Here is a 13,905-nt window from a genome sequence, read left to right as displayed (position 1 = left end):
AAAGCCAAACAATTCATTGAGAAAATAATTGGCAGATTATTCATTAATGAAAACGGCCGTTAGCTGCAGTCCTAGTTCAGGTTTATATGACACGTACATAATGTCCTGCATTTAGAGGTTTACGAACTATTGAGCATCCATTGTACAAAGAGAGAAATGATCCTGCAAATGCAATCATTTGGCTTGATGTATTAAATAATCATGAAATTAAATTGTACTTTTGCAGATATTCTCAATCTCTGATTGGTGGATGGCAGTACAGCTGCTCCAATGACAACAGCAGCTTTATCACTTTGAGACAGCCAGGTCCAAACCACCCCACTGGAATCCAATAACAATATAAATTCTAACAATTAAACTCCCAACTAATTTCCTTCCCAAATACAATCTAAAGGTACAGGGTTGTTGGTCTTATCAAATAGGAATCTGCTATTCTAATGTAGGGGTCCCACTGGGTGGGGGGGTCCGTGAAATGAAAATGTTTGAGAACCCCTGACTTGGATAATAGTATCAAGGAGTGCCTTTGCTCCCTGAGGAGCCACAGGGGACTCATACGCCCCTGCTGCTATAAAAGTCTATTTGTGAGACCTTTAAAGATTTGACATTTACAGACATGGAAATCAGCTGTGATCGCTGGGAGACTGAGACAGAGTAAAGACGGGAAAGAAAGACGGAGGGAGGACAACAGGAGAAAACGAGGCATGGGGGGGTAAGCGAGAGGCAAGTGCGAGCGGCATGGCGGACAAAGTTCCCGGGGGAAGAGGAGGACGGGCTTACTTAGCATCTCAATTAAAACAGTGACAAACGAGGGAAGAGGAGTTAGTTACGATGTGAAGCTACAGACAAGGCAGAAGGGATGGATGGAGGGGGGGGGGGGAGGTGTGGGAGGCAGGCAGACAGAGAAGGAAGGAGCAGAGGTAATCCGAATGACATTAACACACACACACACACACGGCACCTACTAGGCAAAAAACAAAGGCTGAAACCTCTGGAGCAGAGCAGCATCAGCCAAGGAAACATTCCATCCCATAGCTCTCTCTCTCTCACATCCAGCTACCAAAACCTCACACACACACGTTCTGTATGCTGCCTACACACAAAGAGAGAAAAACCAACAGTGAGAGACAGAAAAGAGTCTCCATGGCCTCCTTTCTCTGCCCCTCCTCCTCTCCAGAGAAGTGAATCAGTGCAGGTCTGTACACTTATGAATCAATAATACACTTCAGTGGCAGGGATGATTCAATAAGGCTCTGTGACTTGAATATACTCCACCCCTCTGCTGCTATTCGCCCCGGAGCAGCGGCCGCTCAATAAACAGACACTTTAGGTGTGTATCAATAAACTAATTATAACACACAGCCCCCCCCCCCTTCCCTCATTGTAGGTCCAGTCATGTGAGGTCAATAGATTTTCATCACTTGCATTCGTTATGAATAATTGATCTGAAGCAAACACCAGCTCAGAGGATTCAGAGTGTGACCTGGGGATGGTGAAGCTGGAGGGCGTTAGGGGCAAAACACACACACACACACACACACACACACACACACACACACACACACGTCCTGCCAGGTGACTGGATGTAGCTCGAATGGGACCAACACATCAACTCCTTCATTCCTTGTAAGTCATGAAGTGTGTTCAGTGGATACACACAATTGGAGGAAGTTGGATCAATACACACACACACTATAAGTCAAAATCTGTGTGTCTAAGGAGGCCATGTGCTCACTCATTGATTACAACTTTTGTGGTTATTCAATAACCCTTGAGGTCAACTGGAAAAGCTGCTCAGCCAAGCAGGTGTTTCTTACCTGCCACAGGTGGAGGCGCGCGCTTGTGCGCATGTGCGCATGAGCTGACTCCTGTCTCAGTAAAGTAAAAGGATATGGGTTGCAGACCATCTTGAGACACCAGCTCCTGGGCCGGGTGGTTTGTTTCAGGTAGAAGAAGACCACGGGGGCCAGGGTGGGGTAGGGCAGGCTCTCCCCGCCGCTGGCAGACGCATCCTCCCCGGCTGTAGAGATCCCGTCGGGCGCCGGAGAAGCCGGCTCCACCACCACCTCGCCGCTCTCACCTCCTCCTGTCCCGACCCCGGACAGGTCGTTGAGCCGGATGAAAGTCCTCGGCAGAGAGGAGCGACCCTCCGAGTCCCTGGCGTCGGGGACCCCGGAGAGATTTCCCCCATCCTCGGCCATCATTCACCTCCTGCAAGCAGCACCATGAACATATGATTAGATACAGTAAATATAGCTGACAACCATGGAAATGCTGAAGTGCCTGCAGCAGCGAGAGCGGCGCGCATTATTAGGATTCAAGGAAATCTGTCAATTTAAATCTGCTGATTTGTATTTTGAAATAAAATCGACCAACTTTGCATATTGAGAAAAACATTCTGCTGCTCATATGCGCACATTTAAATCTAAATATTGTGGCGGGGGGGCAACAGTGGCGGTGGTGGAGGGGTTATTTTAGGAAAATATGCGCACACCTCATCGAAAAAATGACTGCAAGAAATTGTTTTAAAAGAATGAATGTGGCAAAACAGATTTTTTTTGGAACTACTAGACCTATAGGGTCTATTTGCTGTCATAAGCTGGTAAATAGAATGGAGCTCCGAATGAGCCTCCAAAAAATTCAAGAGGGGCTCGCATTCCTTCTCATCAAAAACAATCCAAAAATATCTCTCCTCAGCAATAACAGCCTGCGATTGTTCGGATTCGTTTCCAAACTTCAGCTCCATCAATTAGCCATCATCAACACATTCATTTTGAACTAATCTGCAGCAGTTGTTTCCCCAAATGTGTGCAGGAGCATCTTTCCGTTCGATTTATTACCTGTAATGGACTCCGTAGATGTGCCCAAAGCGCGCTCAGTCATCGCATGATCAGTTTTGTCGTGGCAGTAAAGTCCACACCAGCCTGAAGAAAAAAAAAACCCCGCTTGGTAAGAGAGAGAGACACGAGGAGGAAGGAGATAAACAGGAGAGGAGCAGGGGAGGGAGAGAGGACAGAGGAGAAGCTCCTGTGGGTTTGGTGCGTCTGGCGGACCGTATAGTTTCCAGGTGGTGCGCTGCTGCGCGGGTCCGTCTCAGCAGACACGGTGCGCCCAGGCCCCGGTCTCCGGTGTCCAAGCCTCTCCAGGGGCCTCAGCAACACTTCACAACCGCCCCCACTTAGACAGAAAACGGAACCGTGACATGTGTTTCTATTTTTGTAGCGTTCAGCCTCAGGTAAAATATTACCGCCGCGCGCAAACTTCTTAATGATTCCCTCCTCCTCCACAGAGCTGATGGTCAAACCCCCCCAAAAAAGGAGGAAAAAAACGAAAATTCGTAATCTATTCGTTCCCACACAATTTCCTCCGCAGTTTCCCCCCTTCGACTGAAGAATCCAGTACTTTTCGTTGCATCCACAGGCGGTTTTCAGCGCATATCCCGCATCAGTGTTTTAAAGATCCATGGAGATGCTGCTGCTCATCCTGCCGCTGATCACAAACATGCGCCAAGGAGCCAACCTTTGAGCTTCTCTAAATATCACAGAACGCCACCCGTCTCCATTGTTGCACAGGCGACCGACCGAGGGCTCCTGCTCTCACTCTTGTCTCCTCCACACTGTGTTCGGACGGTTCCGTCCATCAGCGGAGCTCACACAGCTGGATGGGGGATCCTAACTTCTCACTCCCCGCCCAGCGAGCGCCCGCTCTGGACCAATCACAGCGCGGCCTGGCTCGGAGCTCCCTCCTCACTGGCTGAGCGACGTGTCGGTCTAAAGCTGTGGCGCTGGGAGGAGGAGGAGGGGGGAGAGGAGGGGGGGGGGGGTGAAACAGCTGGAATCTTATTGTCAACTGTCAGCCAATCACAAGCGAGGGAGCGACGGCATCCAGCGGCATTGCTGTGTGATTGGTGTGCAGCTTTATTATGGGGAATTTTGAGGGGAAAAGTTGCCAGACTCCAATTCAGCAGGGAATGAACACCTACACAGTACAGTACAGGCCTTCAGTCATTAGAGAAATTCAGCAAAAGCAAGAGGAAAAACAGAAATTCGTAATTCTTTTGCAATCATAGAAAATGAAAATGCAATAATAATGATAAGATATTTGTTTTAATGAAGTTGCCAGTGTGGGGGGGTTTGGGGACCCCAGGCCCCAAAGGAGTGCTCTGGTATGTTTGCTGGTGACCACCAGGGGAAGATGTTTCCCCAGACTTTTCTGCCTCACACACACACACACACACACACACGCACACACACGCACAGTACCTCCAGCTGTTTTAGGGAGTAACACAGCCTGAGGCAGAGGACAGAGGTGTAGCCTGTAGGTGTTGGAGGTGTTGGAAGTGGCAGATAATGTCTCTGAATCACAATCGCCGTCTCCAGTTGCACCTCCATCTTATTGTATTCCAAGGCTTCTACACGCCTGGTGCGCACACGCACATACAGCCTCAGCACATTACTCACCACATAGTAGCTGCATACTTTATTTTCATTACAGTGTATGATCATTGATCTGAGCGCGGGAGCAAATCAATGAGGAGCACCAATTTCTTTTTCACGCCGTCTATCGCAGCCGGCGCTTGTGTGCAGATATTAATCACCTGGGCTGTGCATGCAGAGCTCTTTGTGCAAGCATGAAGGCTGAGAATGGCACATGCATGCATGACTTAAAATGTAAAAAAAAAATGTGCATGTGCGCACAGGAAGAGGAGGCAACGAGAGAAAAAGTAAGAGAGCAACACTTTGCAGCCTCTGTCAATAAGCCTTGTTTGTGTTGACTACTTAATTGTGTACTATCTTAACAGAGTAGCCATTAAAACGTATTGATCCAGCACTGCATGTACCTGTCAGGCAGGCATGCGGCACTTTTCTGAATACATAGGTGAAAAAGTAGAACACAATTAAAGCCACGCTCTGGGTGAGGCTCACGTAAAATTACAAATACAACATTCATTAATAATAAGCAATACAATTATGCATCTATTATTCATTAAATGGAATAAAGCAATGGTGATTCAACAATGAGTGCCCATGAATACTTCCCAAGGCGAGCTTTTATGAGTGCTTGATGAATGGTGTTTGTTAGTGCTGGCCAGTTCCAGCTAAGACCCCAATTTATCAGAGTGAGTGATCTCAGCTCTCCGGGGAAGAACTTTCTCTCATGGCTACTGTGGAGGACTCCTGACCGGCAGCAATGTTTGCACAGACGCACGGCTCGTACGCTGGGGCTCACCTTCAGCTGACTGCCATGACGGGCCTTAATGACAGGAGGGAGCCCGATGCAGAGGAGGTTAATAACGCTTGTCTCTCTTAATTCTACGGGAGGCTCCAGTCCGTGCCTGCAGCTTCATGACGACCTCTGATCCACAGAGAAATCTGCATGCATGGGGGAGAAAACAAAATGTGATTATGTAAAAACATGGGCACAAGCGCTTGTACATTATTGAAGATACTGAGTAATTTACTGTAGGTAGGTTGACAAACTGACTGTTAGATCACACTGCTGTCGCCTTTGCACTGTTTTTATTAGCCATGACAGCGGTGTGGCGCGTCTGTCCGTCCCCCCACTATGGTCAAGGCTGAATCATGTCAACAGCTATTGGATCAGTTGCATTTACGTTTATTCATTTGGCAGATGTTTTTGTCCGAAGCAACGTGCAAACCGAGCCACGGGGATTCGTGGTCCCCAGCGGCTGAATCCTACTGACGTGCCAATATTATTCATACTTTATATATGCGGTGGTCACCCTCTTTTAAACACTGAACACAATTCTTTGCAATTTGAAAACAGAAATATTAAAATATTTCTGCTTCTCTTGTATTTTTTTGTTGGAAATTTCGATTTCATATGAATAATTCTTGACATTTGAAGCACATGTTTTTTTCCTTATCTTTTCTCTCGCTATGTTTATCATTATGCACTAAAATACCACGGCAAATCCCTTGTGTGTGAAAACCTACTTGGCAATAAACCTGTTTCTGATGTTGATGATCCCCTGAGGATTTATCTCTGGCACCACCATAAGGATGAATTTTTTGTTTTTTTTTAAGTGATATCAAAGTCTTGTAAACTATTGAATGGAATGCTGTGAAAGTGTGTGCAGACATTCACGGTCCCAAGAGGCTACATCTTAATAACTTTGATTCTTAAACTAGAGCTCCTGACAAACTTTGAAATGAGTCCAGGCTTGCTCGCTACAGCTGATGCCTGCACAGTTGGTACACAGAGACTCTTTGGGGCGAATAAGGACAAACACACAGCAGTGGTCATTGTCCTGAGAGGAACATAAGGTGAAAAAGAACTCCGCGTTCAATCTGAACACACAGTAAGAATGGGAATGTCAGCCGGTCGGTTCATCTCTCCAGCACTTTGGTGCCATAAAATGTCATCATTCATGGCTCCCTGAGGATGCTCCCTAATAATTTTGACCTTTGGTCACCCCATCAGCAGTTTTTCCATACTTATACTTTGGTCTCTAATGTATCTTGTATACAAATGTATCTCAAATGTTTATGCCTTTATGTTGAACCCCTTTCCTTTAGCGCCACCAATAATTTCTACTTCTACACTAGAAATAATCAAATCTATTTGGCAGACAACATTTAGAAAAAGTCTGAGTGAAAGGTTGACGTCCCCACCCCCCCCATGAGCTTCACTTTAGTTTAACCCTGACTTTACACGAAAGTTTTCTCATAATCTAGTAATTGCCATGAAATACATGAGCACATGTATCCAATTAGGGGATAAATTGCACATCTCAACAACTATTAGATGACTTGCCATGAAATTTGTTGCAGACATACATGGTCCTCACATGATGACCTGGTCTAACTTTGTTATTCTCTGACATCTTGCCCCATCCTCAGTAAAAGTCAAAACTGAAATCAAACAGTCGTATCCCCCCAAACTTAGCATGACATCGGAGCTTTCACGACTGTTTCCCCTCTGCCATTGATCTTTCGATTGAGTTATCTTTTGCACACAGTGGAGGTTGCCCTTCTCCTAGAAAAATGACCCGCGTTCATGTCAAGCACATGACAATGAGTCCCAACCGGCTCTGACCTCTGACCTCCCCTGAGATAAGGCAGAGGAAGAGACTTTGTCTACAGGAATAAATACCTGTGTGTTACAATTTTTAGTGCGCATGAATTGATTGCTGTCTGAATTGCCTGACACCTAATAATCACTGATTATCATGCAACAATGCACAGTTGTGTGTGTACTAATGTGTGTGTGTGTGATTGAACTCTACCCATGTTATTGAACCTTCATTAGTCCCCCCCCCTACAGGCTCTAGGAGTGATGATTGTCCAGGAGAAGTAATTACTATATTGATCATTCAGTCATCCTATCTCTCCTTGCTCCCACATTAATCCTTTACACCACAGGACAGGAGGCTATACAATCACTTCACACTTAATACTGTACCTCTGCTATACACAGACCCCGACTTCCGACTTTTTGCAGCCCAACACCCAGTCCATTGTCTTCATCCTGCCACACAGAGACATTTAAAACAAATGATTACAATTGCTGTCATGGAGAGAAGCAGCAGCAATAAGCCAGTGATGCATGGGAGGTCACAACCCATTAAAATTAATCTGCGGCAGACTTCTGCTTCTTTTTAAAAGTGATGCAGTGAGGTTGCTTATGTCAAGTTTGATATCCCACAAATAACAATCTTCTGTCTTATCTACTGCAACATATGCTTAACTAATTTGGCTTTTAGATTCTCAAGATCAACATCTGTTTTGGAAAGTCAATGACATGACAATCAGAACTCCAAAAGGTGCCACAGGATATTCAATGGTTGCATCCAGCGTGACGGGCATCGGATGAACTGGGATCTACGAGAACTCAGAGAATATTGGTGTTCCAAATGTAGTATTGTAGCACAGAGTAAATGAGGATTGAGGGAAAACACCATTTTACATGTTATTTTTCGGGTATGTGATATCTAGTCGGTACTCTTTCCTAAACATGGGAAGATATCAACAAGCCATAATGAAAATATGGATAAAAACAGGTCAGTTTAACCAATGTTGACATATGTCGGGCTGGTTCCTTTTAATCAATAAAATCAGCTGAAGTTGAATATAATCTCTGCGGTCTCTGAGAGATCCAGGAAGTTGTTATTCACAGATGCTGTTTAACTTTGTGGTATTCATTCTTTGTGCAAGCAGCCCATTCCTTTATTTAGTGCCAGCAAGCCTGCACTCATTTAGAGCCAGCAATGGATAATATTTGGAGTTAGGACATAAAAGGCCCTGAAAACTCAGTATCAAATCATAACTACTTTTCAATAAAATTATTCTTGCAACAAAATAAGCAACAATTACAGGTCAGATTCAGGAAGAACGTTCTTAGTTTTTATTTATTGAGAGTTTACACTCAAAAACTCAGCTAACCCGCCCTAACAGGGCAGAGTGGGTGGGATTAGATGAGATTTTATTGACAGTGGTGGCAACATAGAAAATGAATCTATGACTGGCATTATATTTTGATTTAAATGTTGTTACAGTGTGGAAACAGCCATAAAAAAATGATAGAAAATATCATGACTTTCCAGCTGAACCTGCTTGGATCCAGAATATTAAAAAAATACAACATGCGGAATGGAGGCTAAGATGGGGTAACCTTGGTGCAATGGGTCGGGGACAGGGAGGACATGTACGGTGTAAACTTTAGCATATTTTCTAAGTTTATTTTCTTCAAATTCACGCAAATAACCGCAGTGATCGTGTGTTGCATCTCCACTCAGTGGCCCAAACCCCATCTCCACACTCAGACTAACCCACTGTCAAACCCGTCAAGTGCATGAGGGCTCCCTCACAGACATTTTAAGCCCTTAACACACACTTTCTATATGTCTGCTTTTCTGCAGACTCTGCCTGAGGGAATTACCCACAGTTCATAGCGTTATGACGTTAAACACAGGGTTTCTAGGGTAAGCCTGGAGCGTTTTGAAAAAATGATAAAATAACGTGGAAGCAGCAATTATTCAAAACTTAATTCTGCTGTTTTGACAGAAATGGGTTCAGCGATTATTTGAATGTTCCGTCTCGTTCACTCTGTGAGGCACGAGCCTTAGCCGAACAACGGCAAATAAAAAACCCACATTTGTAGGCAACATGTTTGGAGTCATCAGGGTAACATGATGGCCCAACATACAGAACAGCAGAGGAGAATATTGTCGCTGGTCACATCCACTCTTTCTTTGCATCGCTTTAGAAAAACGTATCGTTTTGTTCATAATTCATGTTTTATGTTCTGATTAATTTGCTTAATACTGTTAAATCCTGTAACCACTTTAAGCTTTGAAAGATGTTCATTAATCATTGTACTTTTTTACTACTTAGCCTCCCTGGTGTGTTTTCAATTATAGACTGTACACACAAAGTTGTAAACTTATTGTATAGTTACTAAAGATGACTTAAGTTAAACGAAAAAGGTAATTCGCTGCAAAGTGCTGCCCCATTACTATTCATACCTTTTTGGGATTGGGCCAATACTGCTTGACTACTAAAAGGCAGACGTTCTTCTTCTTCTGGCACTTTTGGTAGTAACCGAACAGCTTCAGGTGCGTTACCACCTCCCTCTGGACGGGAGGAGTGCGAACCGTCATCTAGACATGGGCCAGGGAAACACAGACAGATTGCAGTTGGATTTGTGATCGAACCAACATACACACATGTGTCACTATCTGTAAATTAAATGACTGGTATGAATGGGGACTAAGATAAAATAAGTTTTGTAGTGCAAATGAATACTGTGATATATCATAGTTCCAGCAAACGGTGCAGTATCATAAATGTAAGAACTATGAGAACAGCAATGATGCCGTAGATTATGCCTGGTTTAACTGTATCGTCATGTTGTCTTATATGGCGGGACGGTGGTCTGACTGCACCCCTATGACAAATGATACACATGAGCACGACAAACAGACACTCACATGGCTGGAGGACACTGCTGGACAGGACAGGACGGGACCGGGCAGGCGACCAGGCACAAAGGGGTGAGGTGCCTCTGGTCTCACTTTTCTATTTATCTTCTGAATGATAAATAGAAGAAAAGGAGCACGTCACGTTTATTTCGGCCCACATGCGATCCGAAACAATACACTAATATAATGAACTGTGTGTGACTCATGTGGCGTGTCCTGTGTGTGTGTGTGTGTGTGTGTGTGTGTGTGTGTGTGTGTGTGGGCGTGTTATGGGAGCCCAAAGAGGGTCAACAACAATATCAGTCATTTATAAACAAAAATCACTTCTAATTGAAAAATGTTAAACACAAGACTCCAGACTATACAAAGCTGAGACTCTGAAGCTTTTCCACTCCTGCTTGCCCACCTAAAAATCACACGTGATTTCAGTGATACTGATTCATATGTTGGTAACCTTGGTTACAGAGCAGAGCAGCTCGGAGAGGAACATTTTCAACACTTCATAAATTATATGCCTGTAATGACACAAAGGCAAAAACAGCGAACGGAGAGGACACTGGAGGGGCAGGATGAGGATGAAGAATAGCGGGAGAGAAACTAGGAAACTAGGAAGGAAAATAGAGAGGAAGAGAAGAGGGAGGAGGAGGAGGAGGAGAGAAAACAAGGGGGAGCAAAGGGGAGGATGGAGCATGGAGAGAGGAAGAGCAAGGAAAGGAGACGGCATCCAAAGTAGGAGGAGGAGAGGGAAAGGAAGGGAGGGTCGGTGGGAAATAGCATCAGGAGAAAATAAGGAAAAGGAAGAGGAGGGCGCAGAAGAGGATGTAGATGTAGGATGGAGATGTAGAGATGGAGGAGCATCAGCAGAACAATTTCAAGAAGAGGAAGCGGTCGAACTAGTTGGGGAACGCTGCGCCGTGATGACTAATAGATAGGTGCTGAGACGGGAAATCCACGCTCTACTTTTGTTTTCTCTTTGATTCCCTCCCCTTTCCCCTCTCTGATCCTAATTAAAACTGTTTTTTTGTTTTAATACAAACGTAAATTGATAACAAGAAGTTGCTACTACAACATGACAAAACAGAGAGAAAAGTTGAGATGAGCGAGAGGGAGAAACAGAAGGAGCCGTCAGTGCTTCCCTCTTTGACTTGTGCCTTTCATCTTTTTCCTCTTTGAGCGTCCTCCAGCTCTGTCAGTGTCGGCTCCCGCAGAGCTCTCTGCGCTCCCACTGGGGGCCTTACTGAGTCAACCCAGGACGAGCTGCGGTCCCTGGGGTGAGGCAGGGCTGTGCTGGGCCCCGCTCTGGAGCCTGCGCTACTAACAGCTAAGGGCGCAGAAGGTTCTATTAGGGTATACTGTGACAGTCCCACATTGCCAAAGTGTGGAAAACTGTACCAGAAGTACCAGAGAGGGTAGATAAAAGATTGGGAGACTTGAATTTGGGTTTATCTGCTCATGTAATGTCCTGTGTATGTGTATGTGTGTGTGTGTGTGTGTATCATGCCTATGCAAATTCAAAGTATATGTATATGCATATTATGGATATGGAGTTTACATGCACCACCAGATACTAGGTCATGTTGTAAATAATTATTAATATTGCTGCGTTCATAAATAAACAGAATATTAGGAGATTATGTATATAATGTCCTAGAAATAGAATAAATGGTCGGGTCACCCTGCTACAATATTTTGGATTCTTATAATTGCTCTATTGTTATCCAGTATTTACAGTAGTGAATCACAGATGAAATGCTGGCATTGTAAAACACAGAACAAGATGTGTATACACAGTCATTAATGCGCTAATCCAATCGGCTTTTGTTCTCAGGATAGCAAAACTAAAGAGTCTTGCGGCACGTTGGGGCTGTGCTGAGGCACAGTGGTGCTTCGAGCTGCAGTAAACGCTAACGTCAGTGTGCTAACAGGCTCACAATGAACATGCTGATGTTTTAAGTACATTTGGCACAAAAAACAAAGTCTAGCTGAGGCTGATGGGAACATCCTTCGTTTTGAGGGTGTTGGGCCATAAGCCAAAGTATTGGAAAAAATGTGTCCAGATAAAGAGTCAGGGGAGGTTATTCCAGTTCACAGGGGGACATTACTGTTTGTTCCCAATTTCGCACCAACCCATCCACTCAGAAGCACAAATGTCACCTTCGTGGTGCCACTAGAGGAATACGACATCATCAAAATACATTGTCTAAGAAGCATTAATATTTAGTGCATAACTTTGTGCCAGTTCATCCAGTCGATGCTGAAATACTTAATTGAATATGTGTTACTGAAGAAAATGCCACCGGACATTCACAGGCCAGTAGGTTTCCTCCTCTGGGGACCATGAATGCCTTTACAGAATTTAACAGCAATCGATAGTAATTTAGACATTTAAATAAAGGATTCACGTATCACTTCCATGGTGGTGCTGAATTCAGTTGATCACAAAAGTCAATAGGCTTTATCCCCTGGGGACCAAGATATTTCAGCCTGAACCACAGTGGTAGACCAACCAACATCCCTAGAGCGTAAACCACGGTGTAAGGGCGAACCAAACCATTCATATGTTCTTGTTAATCTCGTTCCACATAATTGGGTTAGTATCTTATACAGGCTAAAGCTAATCCACAACATTGTATTCAGCACACTAAGGCTACTTTACAACTCACAAATGCAACATTAGCAACTTGAATCATACCTGAATATCATTGAACGTGTCAATTCTTTGATTAGAAGATTACGTAACGCAGCAAAGATCTTATCTTCCTCTGACCAGCTGACCAACAGATGTCGTCTAACAGGCAGCGTGAGAAATCAGAGTGCAAATGTCAACCATTCAGACAGCTATGTGGGTTAAAAGCTGGCTGTGCCTATTCACACAGGAAAGGGAAAAGCGATCAAGGCAATCGATCACTCCCACAGGGCGAACTTATTGATGGACCGACTAATCCTGGACACACATTTTTCATACACAATGAAAACACACACAGACACACACACTCTTAAGCCAAGCAATTTATTTGATTTCTTGAATGCCGTCTTTGAGAAGAAGAAAAACGACTTTTTGGCGCTTTCGTTTCCTTTCAGTCATTCGAACGTGTGTTCAAACTTTCAGACCTCGGACTACTTTCATCTAGTTTTGTCAAGGCGTCAGTCCGAACAGTGTCCCTTTTTGGATTCCTTCATTACCGGGACAGTATTATTAAGGTGGCCTGACATTGTTAGAGTGTGGGCGTGTGTGTGTGTGTGTGTGTGCTCTAAACCTCTGACCTCAAAAATACTCTACAGCTGCTACCTGCCAATTGCATCTGACAAGCAGTCTGCCACCTGCCTATCACATGTGTCCACACACCCACACAGTAAGCAGATACATGGATGCACACAGGACACACGTTATCAGACAGAAACACACAAACACTGAGGGAGGAACGCAATCCAAGTACAACAGAGCCCTTAAACTACTCAGTCAGACGCACAGAAGTTGAGAGAGAAACTGAAAACCCACTCCGTGACCATGCGAGCGTACTTTTCCCCGCTTCACCTCAGCCTCAGAGGCAGGCCAATTCCTCTTCATCGTGAGAGGAAGGAAAACAGACAAAGGTGTTTACGTCCCGCACATGATTGTTTCCATCCCGTACGTCAGAAATAACATGGAACGTACGGCGTATTTGCTGCCCAGTGAAGATTAAATAAAAGGCCGGGGTGCTCACATTCGTCTCAAGCCATTTCCCCCCACCCAAATGAGCGACTGAAAGGGAGATCAATATTTCCATTCGCGTGATGGCTCAGGTGGGTGTTTTGAATTATTTGAATGATGGAAAACTGTAGGAGTTAGGGAGGAGTGTGTGTGTGTGTGTGTGTGTGTGTGTGTGTGTGTGTGTGTGTGAGCGAGAGGAGACACACAGAAACACAGCGAGAAAGGGGGAGAGACTGCCTGTGAGCATGTATACATTTCTGTGATTGAATTTCCA

The 13,905-nt window shown here is 44.6% G+C and overlaps 1 protein-coding gene across 1 annotated transcript in view; it reads right to left on the bottom strand.

The window, feature by feature from the left end:
• Window positions 1-2,201, bottom strand: part of cacna1g (calcium channel, voltage-dependent, T type, alpha 1G subunit) — a 214,238-nt gene extending 212,037 nt beyond the window's left edge. Inside the window, exon 1 of the mRNA XM_070852489.1 lies at window positions 1,891-2,201. Within this exon, the coding sequence (XP_070708590.1) occupies window positions 1,891-2,201 (311 nt within the window). The remainder of the gene's footprint in view (window positions 1-1,890) is intronic.
• Between the last annotated feature and the right edge of the window lie 11,704 nt (window positions 2,202-13,905).

Source organism: Pempheris klunzingeri, chromosome 20 (genome assembly GCF_042242105.1).
Source record: "Pempheris klunzingeri isolate RE-2024b chromosome 20, fPemKlu1.hap1, whole genome shotgun sequence".
NCBI classification, from domain to species: Eukaryota; Metazoa; Chordata; class Actinopteri; order Acropomatiformes; family Pempheridae; genus Pempheris; species Pempheris klunzingeri.
The sequence above is the reverse complement of the archived record's forward strand: the minus strand, read 5'-3'. Positions and strand labels throughout refer to the sequence as shown.